General features: G+C 48.6%; 1 protein-coding gene across 1 annotated transcript in view; it reads right to left on the bottom strand.

Annotated features, from left to right (window-relative positions):
• Nucleotides 1-872: 872 nt before the first annotated feature.
• Nucleotides 873-24,659, bottom strand: part of CIB4 (calcium and integrin binding family member 4) — a 44,078-nt gene continuing 20,291 nt past the window's right edge. The window contains exons 4-6 of the mRNA XM_045189517.2: nucleotides 12,776-12,917; nucleotides 3,050-3,159; nucleotides 873-2,175 (exon numbers count right to left, since the gene is read on the bottom strand). Coding sequence (XP_045045452.1) covers nucleotides 2,083-2,175; nucleotides 3,050-3,159; nucleotides 12,776-12,917 — 345 coding nt within the window. The 3' untranslated portion in view covers nucleotides 873-2,082. The remainder of the gene's footprint in view (nucleotides 2,176-3,049; nucleotides 3,160-12,775; nucleotides 12,918-24,659) is intronic.

The raw sequence follows: 24,659 nt of genomic DNA, 5'->3' as shown, positions 1-24,659 counted from the left end.
TTTCACCAGGCTGCTACTCCCACCTCCTGGGAGCCCTCCTGCCTGGGACAAGGGACAGGGTGACAGCCCCTCAAAGGGCAGGACCTGAGGTGGGGACCGCAGGCCAGCAGGAGCCCTCCAACATTGCAGCATCTCCTGGATTTGATCCAGCGACTCCATCCAGCAACAGAGCCCTTCTTACCCCCGAAAGGCAAGTCAGGACCTGCAGGCAAGGGGCCACTGTGGGTTCAGTACAGAGGGGGAGACCAGCCTGCCCTGTGGGCCAGTGCTCAGACCCCTCCCTGTGGGACAGTGTGGATACGAGAAACCATGTTCCCATCAGAGAGGCATCTGACAGCCCTCAGAGAACCCCAGAAGGGGCTTCTCCCATGTCCCGGAGTCCCTGGCCAGCTGGACCCCAAAGAGCTCCTGTGGGATCCAAATTCTTTCCAGGCCTTGGCCAGATAACAAAGCAAATAAACCCTGATTCATGGTCACACACTGTCACATCCCGAGGGCCTGGGGGTGCCAAGGGGGCCACGATGGAATGACCGCTCTGAGCGCCCCTCTGTACAGGCGTCACAGAGAGACTCGAGGACAGGTGCGGGGTTGGAGGGCGGCAGGATCCAGCGAAGAGAGGGAAGGCCCTGTCTCTTCCCAGGGAATTTCACCCATTTGGCCCAGTCCCTGCTGTGATGGCGGCTGGGATTTGAAGCCTGTCCTCTGAAAGACAGAACATTCCAGCTTGCTTGGCATCATCGGCAAACTTAACCCCTGGAACAAGAGGTTCTTATTTAAAACAAGCAAACAAACAAACTTCTATGGGACCCTGGATTACAAAAAAAAGATGAACTAATGGGGCCAAGAAAAGACTTTTCTTTGCTTTATTAAATAAACAATATTTTGTAAGGGAGGGAGGGGCAGGAAAAAAGTCATACTTCTAAACCAAGTCCCCTAGAGCCTGGAAGGGGTTGGATCCCAAGTTCCAGTGGTCCCATCGAAGTCTCTGGAGCAGGTGTCTGTGGCCACATCAGCATCCCCAGAAGTGAATCCGAAAAGAGCTGGAAGAACCCATGTGCCACTTCGAGCCTGCAGGTCTAACACCCCCTCTGACCTCTTGTGCCCCTTTGGAGTCACGGCTGAAGGACATTACTTAGGAGTCCCTGAGGGTCATTTGGAGTCGAGGAGATGACTGCTGTGTGGAGGCCACATTTGGCCCCTGTCTGACGAGGCAGGGGTTGCTGCTTTGCATGCAGAGCTAAGGAGGGAGTTGCTGAGGAGAGAGGCAGAGACTGGGCACTGAGCTATCCTGGGTTGCTGGCCGGGGCTCTCTGAGGTCTAGATGTGTTTGTTCTATTCTGATTGGTTTGTTAAATCGTTCTGAGTGGGCATTCTTTCTTGCCCTCAAAATCTCCCAGACTATGAGACCGAGGGCAGAATAGGGCCCAGGAGTAGCAGGCACAGGCCCAGAGATGCCGGCTCAGCACTGCAGGGGCTCGAACAGGCTGCCTCCGGGGTCAGCGCTCTCCCCATACCTGGAACGCTCCTAACAAACGTGGAGATGGTCATTTATCTCGAGGGCATTTGGACCAGGCGAGACCATTAAGGCCCCTTTCTGCCTGAAACAAGGTTTAAAAATGCTTTAATTCTTCTCTGAGTTCTACCACCACCATCTTCACATCCCTCTGCACATCCCCCAACTCCTAGTGACCCCTGGAGATTGTGGGGGAAGACAAAGGACCAGCAGCAGCAGAGGCAGCTCCCCAGGTGGGTCCCAGAGCCCAGTGGGCTTTAGGAGCCGCACGCAGGTGTGCTGCTGGCTGTAGGGGGCAGCACCTGAAGTCTGGACCATGCATGTCATTTACAAAGCCTGGATGCAGCCCTCCCTTTGCCTGTTAAAACCCTGCTCCCTGGAGCCAGGTTATCTAATTTCCCAGGTGCTCCAGTTTTGTTGATTCTGAAAGAACCTGCGAAGTGCCCCGGAAACTCATGACCACCTTGGGAAGACAGAGGTGACCCATTGGCCTACGAGAGACTGGGGGGCCCTTCCTGTCCCCTACTTTGCTGGGCACACCCCCACCTCCAGCCCCACTCCAGAACACCTTACTTCATGAAGTCTGGGGCCTTGGCCATGGCGTGTTCAAACTCAGAGAAAGACAGCATGTTGTCATTGTCCAGATCCGACTCACTCAGGACCTGGCCACCGTGTCGACAGAGCAGAGAGCAGAGGGGGTCGGGTGTGAGACGGGAGATGGGGCTCAGGGGGCGGGGGAGACACTGCCCGCAGAGGCTCCCTGCCAGAGGCTTCATGCACATCCCAGAGTCCCCTGGCCCCTTGTGTGGCAGGGTTCTCCTCCCCAACTGCCACCGCCACCCCAGACAAGGACCAAAGTGCAGAGAAATCAGGTCTTGTGCACAGAGGTCCAGGGCCTTATGGGCGGGTCTCATCACAGAAGGACCCTCTAGGTGCCTCCAGCACAAACTTGGCAGTGAGAATGGGTGCGGGGTGAACACGGTAATTCCCCACCCCCACCTACTCCTGTCACCTGGCCACAAGCAGGCGCCCTGCACTGCAAGGGGCCCAGTCAGGTCGTGGAGGCAGCAATGACCCTTCAAGGGGTTGGCTTTGCTTCTAGTTCCCATTCAGACAAAAGCCCTCGCAGGTTCTCATGGTCTTAGGACAAGGGGGGCCGTGCCCTGTTGGGCTCACGCGGCGACCTTCATGTCCTGTCACATTCTGGGCTGTCAAGCCAGGACCCCTGGCCACTATGTTATGCTGGGAAAATGTGGGAAGGGGAGGATGTGATGTATTCATTTGCTGCCAAGCTGCTGTTGGGCCACCTGACTACAGTGTTGGTGAGAGCGACCCTTGGAGTGGGTGGCTTGGCACACTGCTCTGGGGACCCTGGAAGGGAGTCATGGAAGGAAGGCCTGATCCTGGAGGAAGGACAGAAAATTGGGAGGTAGTGGCCTCCAGCCATGTGCCCATCCCTCAGGGCACCTCCCTGCCCGCATCCGGGGCTTTGGGTGCCTGCCTGTCCCAGCCTGGCCTGTGCAGCACGGCACACACGTGGTTTGTGAGGTCGGTCAGCAGGTCCTCCGACACATCATCACTGTTGAGCAGTCGCAGGACGATCTTCTGCAGGTCCTCCTCATCGATGAAGCCATTCTCATTAAAATCTGCAAGGAGGAGGCATGGCCTGAGAGAAAGGACCCACAGGCTCCCACCAGCCTATGGGATGCCCTGCAGAAGCCAGCTGTCACCGGTGAGCTTAGAACCTGGCACTCAGCGAGACCAGGCAGGCCTGAGGAGCGGGGCGCTACCACACAGGGCAGGCTGCAGATGAAGGTGGTGCCTCATAACATGATAAACAAGAAGCAGCATCAGCAGCATCAGCAGTAGCAGCAACAGAAGAAGAAGAAACATTGATTTAGTGTGTACCTGTTCAAATTTGTCCTGAGAGTTTCACCTGATTTAAGTCACTGAATTTTCACCATCAATCTTTTATTTGTTTCACTGGGCCAAAGGGAAACCGAGGCACAGCGGTGTCATCCACGCTGCCATAAGTGGAAAGGCAGGGATTCGGACAGGCTCCGCTGGTCCCTGAGCCCCGGGTCGACCCCTGTGCTGTGAAAACGTTGGCCTCAGAGCTCACAAGCCAGTAGGTCTTTGGGTGTCAGGGCGTGGGCGGCAGGGGAGACCAGGAGCCAGGCTGGGTGTGGAGCCGAGGACATAGGCACAAGCACCTGTTCCTGTGACCCTGCACTGGGTGCAGAGATGTCCAGGCCGGTTCTTGCCTACAAGGTCCTCCCAGGCTGGGGGTGAAAGGAAGACCACCTGGCACCCAAGCAGCTTGGCTCCAGGGAGAGGGGAACAGGCACCCCAAGGACTTCAAGGGTTTCCAGATGGGCAACTTCATGCCTGGTTGGAGTTGGGGGTGCAAATGAGGGAGACTTCTTGGAGGAGGAGGCATCAGAGAAGCAGTAAAGAGCTTGGGCCTGCAGAGATGGTGATTGGAGAAGGGGTCAGGGTCAGCGGCAGAGAAGGAGCAGTGCTGGAGTGACCAGTCCAGTATGAGGGGATCAAGGCTTGGGAGAAGGTCAGAGGTTAGGTCTGGAAGGTGGGCTGAGCTTTGAAGGTCCTTGAGTGCCAGAATGAGGCAGCCCTCCCCTAGGACACCCGACACAGTCCCTAAACCACTCATCAGCCATGCAGCGGACTCTTAGGCATGCTTAGGCTAGTGTAATTACCACCATGACACGCACAGGTGCACCAGGCCGTGGCCTAAGCACTTTATATTTCTCTGCATTTAATCCTCCTAAGACAGGCAGAGAAACTGAGGCACACAGAGATTAAATAGTCATACTTTCTTAATCTCAGTTCAGTCTCCTGCTTTTAAATGTCCCCAAATTCATACTTCCAGTCTGGGCTTCTCCCTGAACTCCAGGTGCGTATATTCCCGCCTGCCTTCCTGCCCTCTCCACGTGGTCTAATTGGTCTCTCAAATTCAACTTGTCCAAACCCAAACTCTTCATAGGCCCGCCTTCACCCTGCGCCCAAACCTGCCACACTCACAGCTGTGCCCTTCTCGGCAAATGGACAACTCTACTCTTCCAGTCGCCCGCCAATAAACTTGGAGTTTTCCGTCCCTTTCCCCCACAGCTCACATGCCAGGAAATCTTCCCAGCTCTACCTTCAGAGGACAGTAAACCCAGCCTCTTCACTTCTCCCCACCACAGCACTGCCTCCCCGCTGGTCCAGCCACCGTCACCTCGTCACCTCACCATAGGTTCGCAGTTTCCCTACTCTCGGCTGCCCCCTTCAGTCTATTCTCATCTCAGCAGCCAGCGATGCTATGGATCCTCCTGCAGTCCTCCCTCAGCACCCCAGGCCCTGAAGATGGCAGTCCCCAAGCGCTGCCCTGCCCTCACTTGCCGGCCTGCCATTCCCCCACGGGGCCAGCGGGGCCAGCCCGTGCCCCGGCCTCAGGGCCTCCGCACCGTCGTTCTGCTCCCGGAACACTCTCACCCAGAGATCCCAAGTCTTCCTTCAAATGCCAGCTTCTCACCAGGGCATTACCCAGAACCTATCTGAAATGGCACGTCCTTTTTCCTGCTTTACTTTCCTCCCAGCACCAAACACTACCTCGCACACTAGGTTTCACCCACCAGCTCGTTCATGTCCCTCCACCAGAATGTAAACTCCACAAGGACAGAAAGTTTGTCTTCTGGTCACTGCTGTGCCCCCAGCTCCTAGACAGTGTCTAGAATGGAATAGCTGCCCAATGAGCATTTGCTGAGCAAGTGAGTGAATGAACCACGCAAGGTCACATTTTGGTAAGTGATGGAGACAAGACCAAACTCAGGCAATCTGTTAACTTCTCATGACTTATTGTAATAAATTGTCCGATTTGTAGCTGGGCATGTGACCATCCACAATGAGCATGACATTTCCCAGTCTCCCCTACAGCTAGATGTGGCCACGTGACTGATTTCTGGCCAATGAGATGCAAGAAGCAGCGCTATCAACTTCTGGGAAAGTCTAAAAAAGAGAAGGCATAGCCCTTGGGACAATGAGGTGACTTTGGAAATGGAGGATGGGGCAACACAACAGGAGGAACCTGGGTCCCCGTCATTGCACAGCCACCGTGGGCTCCTGCCTCTGTGACTCTGCATGTTAGAGAAACACATGCAGCTGCCGGAGATCTTGGGAGCGATCTTGCATAAACCGCTTGGGGTTCCTGTCATCTGCCACCAAATTTAGTCCCAGTTCTTTGCCTGCGGCCCACCTGTAACATGGGCAAGAGCGGCACCTCCACAGTTTCTGTGAGGATTAGTAAGAAAGTACATGGAAGTCCGCTGGCATGGGGTTTGGAAAAGAGAAGTTGCTTATTAGGCATAAGAGAGGCTCAATTCTCTCACTTTATGGTCCTTCAATACAAAGATGCAAACCTTAGAAATGGTAATATTCTGCTTTGTTGAAGGAGACCTGGAGTTACATTGGGGCAGAGTGGAGGAATTTGCTGATGTCACAGGACCCTTCAGTGGTAGGGCCAAGACTTTTGTCTCTGTTCCCTGAGGCAGGACATGGACATGGAAGGTGCAATTAACCACCTCCCTCCCTGAGCAGGCAGCTGTCCCCTGGGGCTGGACAGCTGTGCCGTCACACACCACGGGTAATGGCTGAGAGCAGGCGGAGGGAGCAGAGGGCCTGTCACCAGGACTGCAGTCAGTGAGCTACCGCAGTGACATTGCCCTGCTGGTGAGAAGATCTGCAGCCTCTCCCACAGACCCCGCAGTGTCCCCAGGCGTCCTACTGGCCCAGCTCCCACATGCAGAGACTGCAGCAAAGTGACATGGCTTTGGTCCTAAGCCATCTGGAAACATAGTCATTTGCTGGAATAAAGTGTAGTCCTGGACGGTTCCCCGCCTTTGGAGGCGGGGAGGGTGGACAAGGGCAGAGCAGCCTGGGAAAGGGCTGGGGGCTGGGAGCTCTGGGCCGCTGGCAAGCCCCTGGGACCTCAACAGCCTCAGGGCCTGCAGCCTTGGGCCACTTGGGGTGGGGGGGCTTCCTTTTACTGTTTCTTAACCACAGGGGAGATTAAAGAGCTGGTGGGGGTAGGGCTCAGCCTTCAGGTCCCCCCAAAACATTCTTACCATCATCATCCCAACCTCTCTATTACTCCTTGCAACATACAAAACACTTTTGCGAAAATTAGCCCGTTTGATGGAGCAAGGCAGGGCACACTTTCTTTTATGCCCCCGAGAACTGAGGTGGCCTCCCTGGCCCCTGCCCAGCCACTAGCATCCCTCGTGACCTTGTCAGATGTTAGGGAGATGTGGGAAGATCTGCCACCGGCGCTCTGGCACCTGCCGAAGGGTAATTCATTTCCAATGGAGGCCGTGCTGATGGGAGCAGCAAGGCAGTGCCGGGACGTTGGTGTCTAGTAGGTAGAAAACCTCCCCAGAGGTGCTGGGGGTAGGGGGGTGGTGTCGATCATCTGGAGGCCAGGAGTGTCCCTTCGAGCAGAAACTGGAGCCCAGGCACATCCCAGGCAGGTGTGGCTGGCCCTGCTGGGTTCTTGACCAATAGTCATTCACTCCCTCCTCCTTACAATAGAATTATAATTCTTGTTCAGAATGACATCATGGTCAGCTTAAAATACTTGGCTTTCCAGTCTCCCTTGCAGTTATGTGTAGCCACATGATGCAGTTCTAGCCAATGAAATATGAAGTTGCTGGGTGGGGCTTCCAAGAAAGTTTGCTAAGGGAGAGTGGACTTAGTCGGGGTCTTTGAATGTCCACTGTGCCCATATCCATTCTTCCATCCCTTTTTCTTTCTGCTGGAATGAAGATGAGATGCCTGTAGGCGCAGCAACCATCTTGTGACTAGGAGGACAACAGTCTTGGACTGAAGGTGGCAGGTCAGGAGACTTCCTGAAGCCATGTCCTGGCTCCGGACTACCTCATCCAAAATGTTTTTGTTTTGTTTGGGGTATTTTGGAGTTTTGTTTTTTTTTTTTAATATGGACACTCTTACTCATAACTGAATGACATCCTAACTGATAGAGTAGGTTAGAGCAGTAGTTCTCAAATTCTGCTCCATTTCGGAATAGCCCAGGGAGCTTCTCAAAAGCCCACCCACCAGCGCATACCCAACACCATCACAGTCAAGTCCCTGCAGCAGGGCCCCAAGCACCTGTGGGTCTTCAAAACTCCGCAGGTGATTCCAGTGCACAGCCAGGTCTGCGAGCCAGTGGGCTGGAGCTTCTTAAACTTTAAGGTACAGAGGAACCACCTGATTCAATAGGTGGGGGTGGGGGGACTGCGATGCTTTATTTCCAACAAGCTTCCCGGCAACACTGATGCGGCTGGTGCATGGACTCTGGCTAAGAGTGATCACGACGGCATTACCATCACCGTCTTCTCCTTCCTGTCTCTTTCTCTTTTCCTTCTAGTTTTTTCCTCTTCTTCCTCCTTCACCACTGTCACAACCACCTCAATTTATGGAGCAGCTACCACTTGCCAAGCACCAGGCTCAGAGATTCACAGGCCCCATCTCTAATCCTGCGGACAGCTGTGTAAGGTAAGAAATCTTCGGAGCCCAAAGAGAATTGGGATTGTCTGGGTGTATCTGATGAAACCTGGGAGTTTATGAGTCCCTAGGCATCTATCTGCAGAGCTGATTTGCATGAAGGCTTTGCACTTTTTGTTTTGTGCTTGAGCTCAAGGAGGAAGGAAACCACTGGCGGGGACCTGGAGAGGAGGGGCAGAGGAAGATACAAGGACAGCGTGGGGGACAGGTGGTGTCTGGTCCTTGATCTGAGCTGAGACTCTCTGACCTCTTGGGAGTGAGGGCATTCTCTCTACTTCCAAGCCGAACACAGTTTAGCTCCAGTGCCTTGAAGCCTGAAGAGAATCTGCTGCTCTTCTAGCTCCCTGAAGGTTTGGGTGGTTTTGTTTGTTTCGCTCTGGAAACCATGGAAAGACAGCTGAAGCAGACATCTTTTGAGACATCTGCCCAGCCTACACTTTGCCATCTTGGGGAAGTGTCCCCAACCCCCAGCGGTAGGTCCTTGCAGCCTTGTTTGTTTCTGTGACTCTGCTTCTTCTTGGCTGTAGTTGATTGGACAAGGCTAGTCACCCAACCTGGGGGTAACTAGAGCACTGGTTCAGCTGAGCCAATCAGCATCTCCTGAGAAAACAGAAGTGAGAAACAGAGATGCTCGAGGCTAGTCAGAGTGAAGCAGGCCGTTGAGAGGTCACGGCACTCATCTTTGGCCCATAGGCACAGAGGCATAAAAATCAGATCTGCAGAAAAAGCAAGTACACAGAGAGAAACAGAGATGAGAGGCTAGGTGGCCACAGAGAGAAGAGAGAAAGTAGCTGTCTTACTCCCTGACCACCAGCTGGCTGCATCCCAGGCCCTCTGCAGGCCTGCTTCAGGTCTACCATGGGTACCAGACTCCTGTGGTGGACACACTCGAGGGCCCCCTTCCCCTGTGATCTGCCCCTCTTGGTGTTCACGCTTTTGTATAATCGACACCCCTCCTTAATGTGGGCAGGAACTGTGACTTCTAACCAATGGATTGGCAAGAGTGATGGGGTGTGGCTTCCGTGATCATAATAAATTATATAAGACTCCATCTTGCCAGCACACTGGCTCAAGAGACTCTCCCTGGCTGTCTTTGAAGAAGCAGGTGGCCATGTCGGGAGGCCCAGGTGGTAAGGAGCACAGATCAGCCTCTGGAAACTGGCAGCATCCAGCCCAGAGCCAGAAAGAAGCCTGGGCGGGCTCTAAATTCTATGCACACAATGAAATAAACTCTGCCCACAACCGGAATGAGCTTGTAAGTGGATTCTTCCCCGAGTCAAGCATTTTCCAGGTGAGAATGCAGCCAAGCTGGAACCTTGACAGCAGCCTTGTAGAGCCCCAGGAGGAGGACCTGACCAAGCCACACCTGGACTCCTAAGCCACAGAAGCTGTGAGAACGTAATGTGTGTCACCTACATCCACTACGTCTGTGCTAATTTATTAGGCAGCAATGGAAAACTAATATACTGCTGTTCTTCATCAATTGTCTTTTACACTTGCAACCTGAAGATTCTTGGATAAGACAAGAGCGCCCAGCCTGGGCCAACATTCCGCATCCAGGAGAGCTGCCCCCATCTAGAAGAATACTGACAGGGGACAGGGGACAGGAGCGGGTAGAGGCAGCACAGCAAGTCCTCGGTGCAGAAGGCCTGATGGAAAGGAGCAGTGGCTGGCAGAATTGTACCCCTTGGATCCATTGAAAACATGCTTGGGACTCTCAGAAATACTTGGGTTGGCCAATAAGTCTGTATGGTTTTTTCCATAAAATAAGAGACACATTTTTCATTTTCACCAATAACTTTATTGATTTGGATATTTTGAGTATGTCGGCTATCTCCCATGTGGTACAATGTTGATTGTTCTCAATGAATGTCTCGATTTGATCACTATCAACTTCAACTGATCTATCCGACCGTGGAGCATCATCCAGCGAGAAATCACCAGCACAAAGCTTTGCAAAACACCTCTGAAACGTTCAATCAGTCACAGCACCTTCTCCATACACTGCACAAATCTTTTTGTGTGTGTTTCAGTTGCATTTTTACTTTTTTAAAATAATACAGCATAATATGATGAAAATGTGTATTTTCTTCCATCTTCAATATTAAAATGACTACACAAAAACTCACCAATTTTGCTAAGTTTTTTAAAAAACGCATGTTGATATGACAGCTGTCACAATACAATCTAACAAAGTTGTTTCAGATGACGTTAAAGACAGCTAAGCACTACTAGAGCCATCGTATGGAAAAAACCAAATGAACTTTTTGGCCAACCCAATACTTGGGATATGGAAGGACGCAGTGGATGGGAGGTGGGGGCTATTAAGCCAACCGAATTTCGGTGACTTCATTTGTACTGACCCAGCTTGAAGGTCACTGTGAATGTGTGTCTCGTATCAGATTTGGGACACCGAGGGCCATTGTTTCTCCAAACATCTTTTCTGCTCTGTTCATTCTCTCCTCTCCTTCTGAGACTCTGGTTATGTGTTAGACCTTTCCATTGCCCTATGTGTCCCTGAGGCTCTGTTCCGTTTTCCTCTTCATGTTTTTTCTCTCTGTTCAGATTAGATTATGTTTCTACTGATCTATGTTCAGGTTTGCTGGCTCTCTTCTCTGTCATTTTGATTCTCCTGTTAAGCCCATCCAGTGATTTTTATTTCAGATATTGTATTTTTTTTAGTTATATATTTTCCATTTGATTCTTTCTTATAGTTTTTATTTCTCTGCTGAGACTTTCTATATTTTTATTCTCTGTGAGCATACTTTCTTGTACATCAGTGGGCATGGTTTTAATAGCTGTTTTAAGATGCTTATCAGCCAATCCCAACACCTGGGTCATGTCAGAGTCAGTCTCCATTCCTGAGAATGCACTGATTCTTTTAAATTTTTTTAAAAGATTGTATTTATTTATTTTTAGAGAGAGGAGAAGGGAAGGAGAAAGAGAGGGAGAGAAACATTGGTGTGCAAGAGAAACATCCATTATTGCCTCTCGTACACACCCTACTGGGGATTGAACCCTCAACCCAGGAATGTGCCCTGACCATGACCCAAACTGGTGACCTTTCACTTTGCGGGACAACACCCAACCCACTGAGCCACACTGGTCAGGGCTAAAATTTGTATATGTCCACTCATTTTGGATTGTGTCTTGGACATTATAAATACTTTCCGGTGGAAATTCTAGATCCTGTTATATTCCTCCAAAGAATGCGAAATGTTTGGTTTTAACAGGCAATTGGTTGGACTCAAACTGCTAACCCTGTCACATGGGTCCTTGTTAAAACGCAGTGGCAGCTCAAAACTCAGTTCAGTCCTTTTATCCTTACCTAAGCTGCCTTGGGTCTGTCCTTGCACATGGGGTTTAGAGGTGAGAAAGAGAATTAGGCACAGTTCATACACAGAATTGGGGCACCCTTTCTCTGGCTCTCATGGACTCTCCCCTTCTTTGTGTTCCAAGGGAAAAGCACCCCAACCTCTCTGATTCTTCCAGGCAGAGAGAGTGCAGAGTTTCTACCGCTCCTGCACGATGCTGCTCACTGACACCCACCTTCAGGCTAAAAAACGTTGTGCTTTTTTTTTTTTTAAAGTTGGGGATGGGGAGAAGGACCATCTAGTACCATTTCCTTCTTTCAAGTGTCAGCTGCCTCTAGAATCTGTTTCCTTTTGATAGCTTCCCAGTGCCGTCAAGTAGTTACTTTCTATATATTTATTTAGAGTTTATGATTGCTATCTGTGGAAACGACGGTGTGATGGGAGCTTGCTCAGCCATTCTCAGTAGAGCAATCTGTGATTGCAATTGAGTTTACCGGACCCTGAGCCTGAGGACACATAGGATGCAAAAATAACATTAAGTCCTCCTTATGGATAAGAAGACTGAGTCCTCACAGGTACGTCTGGCTTAAGGCTCTTCCACTCCACCCTATCCAAGTCCACTTGGGCGAGGCAGGACTGAGACGGTGTCTACTGCATGAAGACGGGAGGAACTGGCAGGAATAGAGGGCAGGTGAGAGGCCAAAATGTGTAAGCCTAAATAAACAAGTCCTTTGGGGCCAAGACGTGGTCACAAGGCGCTTAAGGCTTCGCATAGGTCAGTTTGAAGGCTTTCCCAGGTTTCTGTGTTTCTGTCCTTCTGATCCCCTCTGAGAATTGCAGATATCCCAGCTGTGCTAAGGGGACAAGGGGCTGCTGAACAGCACAGGTTTTGCAGAGCCTATGGCTACCCAAGACAAAACCAGAGACCAAAAAATGTCAGATGACCTCAGAGATGATCCCTTCACTGAGAAAAGTGAAATGATTTGCCCAAGATTGCTCAGCCACCGAACGGCTGAATTTTATTGTTTAAATCTCTTCTGCAAAACAAGCATAACTCCTTTATACCCATAATGTACCGTCTCTCTCTCTCTCTCTCTGTCTCCTTCCCCATCTCTATCTGTCATCTCCCCACCCCATGACCGTGAAATATCAACATCAATGACTCCATTGGCCTCCGACAACACAGAGGAGAATGCATTGATCCATTGGAATACTAACTCAATTTTTTAAAAACCTGCAGTCCTTGGGAAACACAATCATGTCCTCACCACTCAGGTAACCCCCAGTGAACACTGTCCCACCCATGCAGTGGTACTGGTGGACTCCAGATGTGGCACGGACTCTATGGCACTTCCCTCCTCGTCACTCAGCCCTCCACAGCACTGACCATAGATGCGAAAGGCGTACTCGATCTTCAGGCTGGGGCAGGCCTGCTCGCTGAACACAGATGCCATCCCCAGCACGTCCTCGAAGGAGAACACGTCATTGTGGGAGAACACTCTGCAGATCCGGTCTCTGAATGGGTTGACCTGTAGGTGGGGAGGGCGAGGAAGTTTTATCAACACCGGGTTTGTGTCTCCCTGGGCCTTGCTTCTCTTCTCAAGCACAGTGCCCTGCATTGGAGAAGAAAGTAATAGCAACAAGCTTAATACTGGGGCGGATGCTGGGTCAGCAAGCTTGGACCTGGGCTGTGAGAGAGGACGCCCGGGAAGAGGGCGCACACTTAGCGTCACTTTCCCCACTGTCGTCTCCTCCTGCACGCACCTTGCAAAGGTTTGTCTGTTATTCTTTTATAAGGTTACTGATTTTTCTCCATTTTATGTATAAAACTTGGAGAATACCCCCCCAAAAGAATAAAGAATGGGATTAAAGTTGTTTTCAATCCACTCCCCAGTGCCAGCCACTGTGAACATGTTGGCAGAGAGTCCCACAGACCTGGGTTTAAGTCCTGGCATCACTATTTGCTAGTGAGGGACCTCACTTTCGACAAATTACATCATCTCCCAGAGCCTAAGCTTTCTCATCTACAACATAGGGTGGGATAATCACCTACCTGGTCAGAGGGTTGCGAGGATTAAACAGGATGGTTTTAAAGTCGCAGACTGGCCGATATTGTAAACCACTCAACCAAGGGTAACTGTTAGTTGTCACCTAACTATCATAGATAACAATTTTCCCTTTGACACCAAACTATTTCTCAAATTAGAGCCCCATACGAGCAAGGGTCATGGGGCTGTAGGAGGCCCTGGTTTCCCTGACCTGGGCCCAGCCAGGGGCACGTAGGACAGGGCCCTGCTGATGCCGGCACTGCAGGATCTGAGCAAACACACAGCCACTTCTCTTCCAGCTCCAAGGCAACTTACTAGTGCCGTGCTTCTCCCCTCCGGCCCCAGGAATGGGCAGGTTGGGTGGGCTGGGGGTGAGACCAGCAGATCTAACGGGAGTTAAAGGGGAACTGCACCAAACAAGCTTGAACATCTTTAAAAGTAGCATGTTTATCCTTGGCACCCCCCCTCCTCACACTTTCTGTGTCCCTAATCCAGCCCTACCTACCAGGACATTTCCCCCCCAGTTGCTTGGGGACTCAGCCCGTGCTTGTTCTAAACTCACCCTGCCTGCTGGTGGGCCTTATTGGACCCCACCTCTGCTTCAGCCTTCCAAAATGACCTTGAGCCCTCCCTCACCCTCAACCAAGATTCCCTTCCCTTGGATGCACCTCAGCTAAGAAAGCTATTTGATTTGGTGAATTCACACAGCAGATCTGAATGGCCAATAGTTCTTCAAGCTTCCAAATTTTTAATTAGTTGAAACAAATCTCTGGTCCCCTTTTCACTGACTAAGTATTTCCTCAAGGCTTCAGGCTTTGTGCAAAAGGTTTAGTTTCTCTTCTAGAAGCATGCAATGGCCCAGTCACCTCCCTCATGGACATTCAAACCCCAACCCCAGCCTCTGGGGGCCTATATCCTCCCGTCTGATGCTCCTCAGGGTTACCCCAGCCTCAGAAATCAAGTCTGTTGATTTCTCTATTTTGGGCACATGAAAATTTCTTCATTTCTCTTGAACTCAGCTACGTATTAAAATCTATGGTTGAATTTTATTTAATATTCCTATGTGTTTGAGGTAGGATGAAGGACATTCTGTGTCACCTTGGGTGGCCATGGAGTCCCAAACGTTAGTGAGCATATGAGTTACCTGAGGTTCCCGTTAAAAACATGAAGTGTAAGCTCCCATGCTCAGAGATCCTGCTTGACAAGGTCTGGGGCAAAATTTGGACATAGGACAGGCACACAGGGAGAACAGCATGTGAAGATGTAGGCAGAGATCTACATGTAGAAGCTTCTCCACGCCAAGGAAGGCCAAAGATTGCCAGCAAAGCATCAGAAACTAGTAGAGAGGCAAGGGGCAGATTGTCCCTAATGGCTCTCAGGAGGAACCAAGCCTGCTGACACCTTGATCTTGGACTTCCAGACTCCAGAACAGTGATGTAATAAATTTCTGTTGTTTATGTCACATAGTTGTGGGGCTTTGTTATGAAGCCTTAGCAAACGAATACACCCAGGAATCTGGACCATAAATAAGATCCGTAGGTGACAGGCTTTGCCTCATATACACACGCATGCATGTCCCAGGAGTGGCCAGGGTCCAGAAGAAGCCTGCCAGGACCTCCAAACCAGCTCCTGCTCAGCCTGGTCCCTCCACCCTTTCACCTCCACACCCCCCAGAAGCTCTGCTCTGACTGCCTCAAATCAATGCTAATAAGACTTACTGCCGTGGTGTGTCCCTGGTCACATGTACACAGCTAAGTGGCTTTATGGATTGCTTTGTCCAATTTTAACTAAATTATCTCCCACAAACGGATAGGTGGCTAACAAGATTCCCACAAGGAACCCACAACTGAAGAAAATGCTTAAAATGCAAATGCAAGGGAACAAGAGGAAAACGTCAGGGCAGATACCTCTTGTACTCAAAACACAAGTTTTTTCCTACGAGACAGACACGGAATGAGAATCCCGTCAGACATAACCAGAAGTGCAGGCTTCAGTTCTCTTGTCCTGCTCTCAGACAGGCGCAAGGCAGAGCGACAAGCTCGCTGACGGAGCACACGGGCCAACCGGCGAGTGGCAAGTGAGACGGTCATCCGCCCTTCCCTGGGGGCCACCCCCAAGATTGGCTTTGTAAGGGGAGGGGAGAAGATTGCCAGAAAGCCAATGCATCCCCCCTTAGACCCACGTCACGTGACTTATCTGCACGGCAGGCACCTTGTCTTGCAGAGATGGGGGAGGGGACAGCTGGGTGGCCGCTGTTGGTAGCAAGAACAGTGAATAGAACACCACATGGTCACCACAGAGATCCGTTGGAAGACGTGGAGAAAATCTTGCTGAAGATGTAGAGAAATAAGCGTCCAAACAAATGTCGCACTGTGGAAGGTTTGCTAAACAGTGGAAGAAGAATACAGCTGTTTCTCACACGGTCTTCCTAGATTCTGTTTCAGTAATGAAGTATGTGGGGAACCACATCTCTGGGAGCACGTTAGTGCTTTCATGGGAACCCCATGTGTGGGGGAAATTGCATGAGTGCCATCACTGATGGAGGGGCTGCTTCACGGTGAAAAGGATTCTGGGTAAGGGTGCAGGGTGTGAAACCATAGAACCAGCTGCCTGCGGATTCCTGCGGCCAAGGCTCACACCCAGGAGTACACAAAGCGCTGCAGGATGCATTGATATGGTTAGTTGCTGTTTTTTTAAGAGTTTAAAAGATAGTAAAACTTATACAATGACCTGTAATCAGAGGGAAGTAACTATGAAAATCTTTTGAACCGCCTGAGGTTTGCCTGGTTACTTTAGCAGAGCACTTAAAACAGCCGTCAGACTTAACGAGGAGTTAGTTCTGCATGTTCCTTGCACAGCAAGACAAGTGTCCCCAGTGTGCTGAGGTTTATATGGTGACAAGCGGTGCTTGGCAGTTTGATACCTGTAGATACCCACCAAAAAGTGAACTCAAATTCTTCCAGCTCTTCAGGGTAGAAGCGGCTCATGTCAATAATGAGTAAGAGAATATTTTGAAAAACATTTTGGTTATTGAATGCACGTGGTGTCACCTACAAAAGATGCTTGCAGCTGCGTACCTGAAAATATTGGAAACAGATTTGTTAAAATCTGTTTGAAAATCCTCCGAATGAGGAATGTTGGTGGATTTTGAGTCCATGTGTTAAAAATATGAAAATGCAATGTTTTCCATTTAGCTTGTAAAGAGCCACTGACTGACGTAAGAGAAGATGGACATCTACTAGCTTAATTTCAGTAAAGAGCCATTAATTGATGGATGAGACTGATAATGCGAACCATAATTTAATACAGCCAACGATATACCTCTTCTCTTTGGATTAGTTATGACAGCCATTAAAAATAAACTCAGCTACAACCAGACCTCGGAACAGCTCCATGTCGAAGTATTAAAGCAAGATTTCAAAGAATAATGAAGCACATCCAACCACACTGCTTTTCCTTACACTGGTGTTATTCACTATAAGCCAACAACTACACTGTGGACGGAGGAAATGTTGCTATATAAAATAAGAGAATGTATTCTTCAAATAGTGTACATAATCTTTAACTTGTATGTGTTAACACATTGGTATTGCAGTGAAGGCACGTAATTTGTAAGTGAACATAGGTATGCTATGGGTGCGTGCTCCACATTTTTTTATTGCTGGGAATAAATGATCAAAAATGTCTGGAGGCCTCTGATCTGGACTCACCCCCTCGTGTCACAGGTGTGTGAGCACAGCCTGGAGGGGAGAGCGACTTGCCCCAGGTCACTCAGCCTCAGACCCAGGTCGCCTGAGTCTGCCTGGCAATGTCTCCACTTTGGTGCCTTGGAAGAAAAAGGTGGCGATGGAGGCAGAGCACGTGACCATCAAAATGTGCAAACCTTGGAAGTGGAACCAGCTTCAAATTTTTACTTAAATAAAAAAAATTTTGATGCAAACTGCAGAAACAGAGCCTAAATGGAAGTCGAAGGAGTGGCGGGGGCCTGTGAGAGCTCTGCCTGGTGGGCGGGGCTGTCCGTACAAATGCAAGCCCCCTGGCAGAGCCGATGCTGTGGGAGGGAGAAGCCCAGAGGCCAAGGTGAAGGCCGCAAGGAGCCATCAGGTGGGGGAGTGATGGAGGAGCCAGAGTGAGGAGCAGGGGACCCTGTTCCCCGGAGGGCTCAGGCTGGGTCCCCAGAGCCATCCCTGGGCTCTGGGGACTAAGGGATGGCTGGTACAGACCCTGGAACCAAGCAAGCACCTTCCAAGAGAGGGTCCAGAGGCTGTCTCTGTTCCAACAATGGCAGCAGTATCTCTCTTCTCCAGGCTCCCCGCTTCCCCACTTCCAGGAGGGAGGCCTCAGGGCCCGGACTTCTGCGGTGAGGAGGCAGCCTTAGTGCAGATGCAGCTTCGCAAAGCGACACCAGCATTGCTGCAGGGAGTTTCTAAGGGTCCGAGAGATGCTACCTTGGTGCCTCGCCCTGTTCTCTGTCCCAGGCCAATGCCAGCTCCGCCGGCGTCCTGGGTTCCATCCCAGGCACCAGCAGAGCAAAGAACAGCTGGGAAGAGTCAGGGGAGGGCGTGAGCTCATTAGTGATCACAAGTTTTTCCAGACTTTTTGTGGTTATTACTTTAACTGAAATCTGAACCAATAAATTTGGGGATCTAGCCAGAGAGTGATAGTCTGCATTCAATTTCACACTCATTGAGAAGTCTGCAATCCTCCAGAGAAGGAAGAAGATGACAACCCATGAAGCAACGCTTTCCTCTGAAGAGTAACATGCACCCCAGTGTGAAGGCGTTCTGAACAAGAGAACATAAACATGTCAGTGTATAAATTTATACAGGTAACTCAGTAGTGCAAACCTCCATCTACGCGTGATAAAACTAAAGACAGTGAGAACAAACCCCAAAGGCTGGCGATTTTTTTTTTGAAACAAAAACTACAGTTTGTTGACAATAAAATGACTGAAGTCTTAGCCAAAAAAAAAAAAAAAAACCTGAATTTTTTTTAAAGATCTTCTCAAAGTTATTGAACAAGAGATTTGATTTGAAGATGAAAGTCAGAGGGAAAATATTTGGACTTAGCTTAAAAATATCTCCTCTCTATTTCTCCAACTAGCACACAGTCAAAAAAGAGCTTTTGACAGTTGCTGGAAAAAATTCACACAAAAATACACCAGTGACTCAATAATGACGTCACTGACGCACTTTGGTTTTTAAGGTCTCATAAAAAAAAATGGAACAGTATTATTTCGTTTCAAATTTCTCATTGCTAGTGAAGCTTTCTTCATTTTTAATTATTTTTGAATAATGCTTTATTTTGTGCATGTTAACTGTGACCAACTTTTTGAAATAACATGATTAATGTTTATATTTTTAAATGTTTTAAACAGATGTAGAGCACCTGTCCAGGGAAGGAATGGATGGAGAGGGGGGCATAGAAGAGGCCAGTCCCTCCCAGGTCCTGAGGGGAGACCTCAGGTTCCTGGGGGACGGGCTTGAAAGACCCTGCACAGTTTTGTGCAAGGTTGGGTGGCCAGACCCCGTGTCCTGGGAGAAGGATGTCACAAAGTCTCTTGTGTTTTAGTGCTTTCGAACACTTGCCCCAAACACACCACATTTAGGGGCCAGAAGACTCAATATTGTGATGTTGACTCTTCCCAGATCCATCTGCAGAGTTAACGTGATTCCTGTTGAAGTCCTCTAGCAGGTGTTTTTGTGAAAATTGACAAGCTGATTCTGAACTTTATATGGAAATACAAAGGGCCAAGAACAGGTGTTTTGGTGGCAGATCCATGTCTCGGTGCACTTGTTCGAACCCACAGAACTATACACCACGATGAATGGACTTTACTGGATACAAAAAATAAATGAATAAAAATTAAAAAACCCAGGATGCTAGTAAGCCCAGGAGGATGAGATGCAGACCGTGAGAAACAATAGTAACCGTATTACAAATGCACGGCAAACCTCCCTGGAAGGAATCGGCAAAGAGGAACTGACCGAGTAATTTTGGAAAACGGTGTTTCAACTGGGCACTCTTAAGTCTAAAGCCAGGAAGAACCCTACACCAACAATGCACCCTAGCTGGCAGTTTCGTTTCTCACAGGGATCTGTATCAGCGATTCTGAAACTACGTGGGTGCTGGGGTTGAACGAATGGGCAGATAAATAACAGATAATAGGAGCCAGGTTTCTCAGTCACAAAAAGATGTTACAAATAAGTGAGGGCAGAAGGCTAGACTTGGCGCTGGACTGCTCAGAGACGTCAGTGTGTCCTCATGGGTGTCCGTACAGAGAGCCACACATAGATAATATTGACGTAAATGCCGCTGTGTGGCACCTATGGGCGGGTGCACACAAGTGTGCCTCCAGCTCTCTCCGCTAAGTGACTGCGGTAGAGAAACCTGGCAATGCCACCCTCACTGAGTGCTCCAGGTTAACCTCACCAGTAATAAGTCACGTGGACACCACGTGTCCCCCAGTAGGACGTGATGAGCAGGGCACTTCCCCTCTGTGGTATTCATATCCACATATCCACATAAATCCACAACCCCAGTCTAATCAAGAGAACATTTGACAGACTCCAACGTGTATTCTACGAAAATACCCGGCCCGCACTCTCCAAAATATCAAGAAAGACAAGACAGAGAAACTGCCACAGATCAGAGGAGGCTGAGGAGACCTGAGGACTGAACGCAACGTGGGACCCTGGAGTGGATCCTGGGACAGATAAAGGGCATCAGTGAGAAAAGTGATCGAATCCAAATGAAGTCTGTAATTAGTTAGTAGTGTTCTACCAATTTTAATTTATTATTACTCTTACTAAGTGTATGGTTGTTAAGAAAGATGTACAGTATTTGTCTTAATAAATCTTAAAACCCAGCCTTCAAAGGATTAAATTCATTTTGAGTAACAAAACTGCATCCAAGAACAAAACTCAATAACATTTAAATAAATACAACAAAACTAAGTACCTAACAATATAAAATTTACAGTGTTCAACAACCAATAAAAAACTGCCAGTCACGCAGCCCTGGCTGGTGTAGCTCAGTGGATTGAGTGTCAGCCTGCAAACAAAAGGTCTCCGGTTCTATTCCCAGTCGGGGCACATACCTGAGTTGTGGGCCAGGTCCCCAGCTGGGAGCATGTGAGAGGCAACCGACTGATGTTTCTCTCCCTCTCTTTCTCTCTCCCTTCCCTTCTCTCTAAAAATTAAAAATAAAATTGCCAGTCATGCAAAACAAAACAAAACTGGAAAACAAGTCCCACAGCCAGTAGAAAAATCAATTAATAGAGACAGACCAAAAAAGGACCCAGATAATAGAACAAGCATGCACAAATGCTGAAACAATTATAAACACACTACACGTGTTTAAGGAAGTCGAAAACAGCATAATGAAGAAAACTATAAACCCATAGGTTCAAGAGGCTCAACAAAACCCAAGTAGACAAAAACTCAAAGAAAGCCACACCACAGCACAACATAATTAAGTTGCTAAAAACCAATAATAAAGAGAAAAATATTTTTCAGGAGGGAGGAGGGGATAAAATGACACTAGACTTCTTGTCAGAAACTGAGCAAGTCAAAAGACAGTGAAGCAATATCCTTAGCTCTCTGAAACAGAGCAAAAGAGAAAAAGCTTTCATCCTATTGTTCTATACCCAGCAAAAATATCTTTCAAATCTAAGGGCAAAGGGCTCTTTTTTTGTTTGTTTGTTCTGGCAAACAAAAGCTAAGGGAATTCATTAGCAGCAGACTAGAGCTAAAAAATTATATATTTAAAAAATAGTTCTTCAAGGAGAAGGAAAATACCAGAAGAAAACGTAAATCTACACAAGGAATGAAGAACACCCAAAATGATAAATATGTGAGTAAATGCAGACCTTTTTTTTCTCATTTTAAAACTCTTTCAAAGAGATAAATCCACATGTACAGCTGGAGATTTAATATCCCTCTGTCGATAAGTGATAGAAGGTAGAACATAAAATTATTAGGGGTGTAAACTACTTAGAAAGGCTATCAGACGACTTGAGCTACTTGTCGTTTTATTGAACACCCAGCACGGGAGTAGACACATTTTTTCCCAGCACACTTGTGACATTCACCAAGATAGCCCACCTGCTGGGTCTCAGTAAATTAAAGAGGACCTAAATCATACAAAGTGTGTTCACTGACCTCGACAAAATTAAATCACAAATCAATAATAGAAAGGTATCTTGAAAACCCTCAGAGTCAAAGAAATCACAAGGAAATTAGGAAATAATTTGAACTAAATGAAAATGAAAAGAGCATATCAAAATCTGTGTATTCAGGGAAAGCAGTATATACACACACACTACAGGGCAGTGAACAGCATTAAGTGCTTTCATCAGAGAAGAAGGGATTAAATGTTTATTTAGATTTTTATTTTATTTTTTCATATATTTTATTGATTTGCTATTACAGTTGTCCCATTTTCCCCCCTTTATGGCCCTCCACCCTGCACACCCCTTCTCACCAGCATTCCCCCCCTTTAGTTCATGTCCATGGGTCGTATATATAAGTTCTTCGGCTTCAACATTTCCCATACTATTCTTACCCTCCCCCTGTCTATCTTCTACATACCATTTATGCTACTTATTCTCTGTACCTTTTCCCCCTCTCTCCCCCTCCCACTCCCCTGTTGATAACCAATCCTCCATGTGATCTCCATTTCTGTGGTTCTGTTCCTATTCTGGTTGTTGGCTTAGTTTGCTTTTGATTTTGTTTTAGGTGTGGTTGTTAATAACTGTGAGTTTGCTGTCATTTTACTGTTCATATTTTTATCTTCTTTTCCTTAATAAGTCCCTTTAGCATTTCATAGAATAAGGGCTTGGTGATGATGAACTCCTTTAGCTTTACCTTATCTGAGAAGCACTTTATCTGCCCTTCCATTCTAAATGATAGCTTTGCTGGACACAGTAATCTTGGATGTAGGTCCTTGCCTTTCATGACTTGGAATACTTCTTTCCAGCCCCTTCTTGCCTCTAAGGTCTCTTTTCAGAAATCAGCTGATGGGAACTCCTTTGTAGGTAACTGTGTCCTTTTCTCTTGTTGCTTCTAAGATTCTCTCCTTACCTTCAATCTTGGGTAGTGTAATTATGATGTGCTTTGGTGTATTCCTCCTTGGGTCCAACTTCTTTGGGACTCTCCGGGCTTTCTGGGCTTCCTGGAAGTCTATTTCCCTTGCCAGACTGGGGAAGTTCTCCTTCATTATTTGTTCAAATAAGTTTTCGATTTGTTGCTCTTCGTCTTCTCCTTCTGGCACCCCTATGATTCAGATGTTGGAACATTTAAAGATGTCCTGGAGGTTCCTAAGCCTCTCCTCATTTTTTTGAATTCTTATTTCTTCATTCTTTTCTGGTTGGATGTTCCTTTCTTCCTTCTGGTCCACACTGTTGATTTGAGTCCCAGTTTCCTTCCCATCACTATTGGTTCCTTGTACATTTTCCTTTATTTCACTTAACATAGCCTTCATTTTTTCATCTAGTTTGTGACCAAATTCAACCAATTCTGTGAGCTTCCTGATTACTGGTGTTTTGAACTGTGCATCTGATAGGTTGGCTATCTCATCGTCGCTTAGTTGTATTTTTTCTGGAGCTTTGATCTGTTCTTTCATTTGGGCCTTTTTTTTTTTTGTCTTGGCGCGCCTGTGACGTGGTAAGGGGTGGAGCCTTGGGTGTTCACCAGGGTGGGGCAACCCACCTTGGCTGCTCTATGACGCTATATGTGGGGGAGGGTCCGAGAGGGAGCGATGGCGCTTGCTCTGCTCTCTGCTGGATTTCAGTCACTTCCCCCACTACCCACAATCAAATTGGGCCTTTCTGGTGCTGCTCCCCAGGTGAGTGGGCTTGTGCACGCTCTAGGCCCCTGTGGGTCTCTCCAACGACCTCCTGTGAGGCTGGGAGTTTCTCCTGCTGCTGGCTCAACCCCCACAGGTGTTTTCAATCAGAAGTTTGAGGCTTTATTTCCCCCTCGCTGGAGCCCTGGGTTGCGCAGTCGGTCTTGCTCCCCAGTTGTTCCTCCCGGTTTATCTGCACGCGTGAATGAGGAACCACCAGGTCCTCCAGCCGCAGCCTTGCTCTGAGTCCTCTCCGCCCAGCTGCCTGTGTCTGCCCCTCCTGCCGGTCTGGGTGAGTGTTTCTTCTTTATCTCCTTGGTTGTCGGACTTCCATATAGTTTGATTTTCTGTCAGTTTTGGTTGTTTTTTGTTTTTAAATTGTTGTTGTCCTTCTTTTGGTTGTGCGAGGAGGCACAGTGTGTCTACCTACACCTCCATCTTGGCCGGAAGTCCTTTATTTAGATTTTTTAAAAAAATTCCTTGCCCTTTGGTGGGAGCTCGTCCCTGGGGGAAAAGAGCAGAACTCCAGGTCTGTCAGGTGGAATCGATTCTAACCATGTGCTCCTGGGCTACTGGCACCTAAGAAGTGGCTGCCCCTGGGGACATCGATGAGCTTGTCACTGGGAGCAGTGGCTTGGAAGCCAGAGGTGGATGGAGCTTCTGGGCTAAACTGAGAACAGATGAGCTGGCGCCTCTTCCACCCGAATGCAGAGAAGAAATTCCTAGTTGTCGGTTTAGGCCCACCCACCCTTCAGCACTAGAGAAGCTCTACCAGAAGGTGGCAGTGTTGAGTTGGAGTCATTCAGTCAGCTCACCAACCCAACTAGCACGGAACCTACTGTGTGTGAGGCTTGGGTTAGCCTGTGACAATCTGGTGGGCAGGCGGCAGGATAGATATTTCCACTTTACTTTACAAAGAGAGGAAGCTAAAGCCCAGGAGAAGGACGACTCGAACTCCTGAGGCACTGCTTTGTCTACACTGTTGAGCTTGACTCCACTGGGTATTTAATTGATTTTTTTTTTTTCCCAAGAAAATGTCTCAAAATCACATTCTCGCACACCCAGAGCAGTCAGGTTCAAGGCATTACCCTGAGGCAGCTGCTCAGAGAACAAACCAGTAGAGCTGAAGGATGCGGCCTCCTCAGTTAGGGATGAAAGACACAAAATTCCTGACCTGAACTTCATGTTCTTGTAGCAAATGCGGCCCCGAGTGATGGAGACACCACCTCTGTCCTCCGTGGGACTCAAGCCCTGGCACTGACTGTTGGAAGTGTCTTCGGAAACTGGAAGGGTACAAGTGCCTAGATTAAGTACAGGCAAAGTGAAATGACAAGAGTTGAGACAGGGTAGAGTTGCTGGAGGCAGGACGACTAAAGG

Source organism: Desmodus rotundus, chromosome 5 (assembly GCF_022682495.2).
Source record: "Desmodus rotundus isolate HL8 chromosome 5, HLdesRot8A.1, whole genome shotgun sequence".
In the NCBI taxonomy this organism is placed as follows: Eukaryota; Metazoa; Chordata; class Mammalia; order Chiroptera; family Phyllostomidae; genus Desmodus; species Desmodus rotundus.
This window is presented reverse-complemented; position numbering and strand designations above follow the sequence as displayed.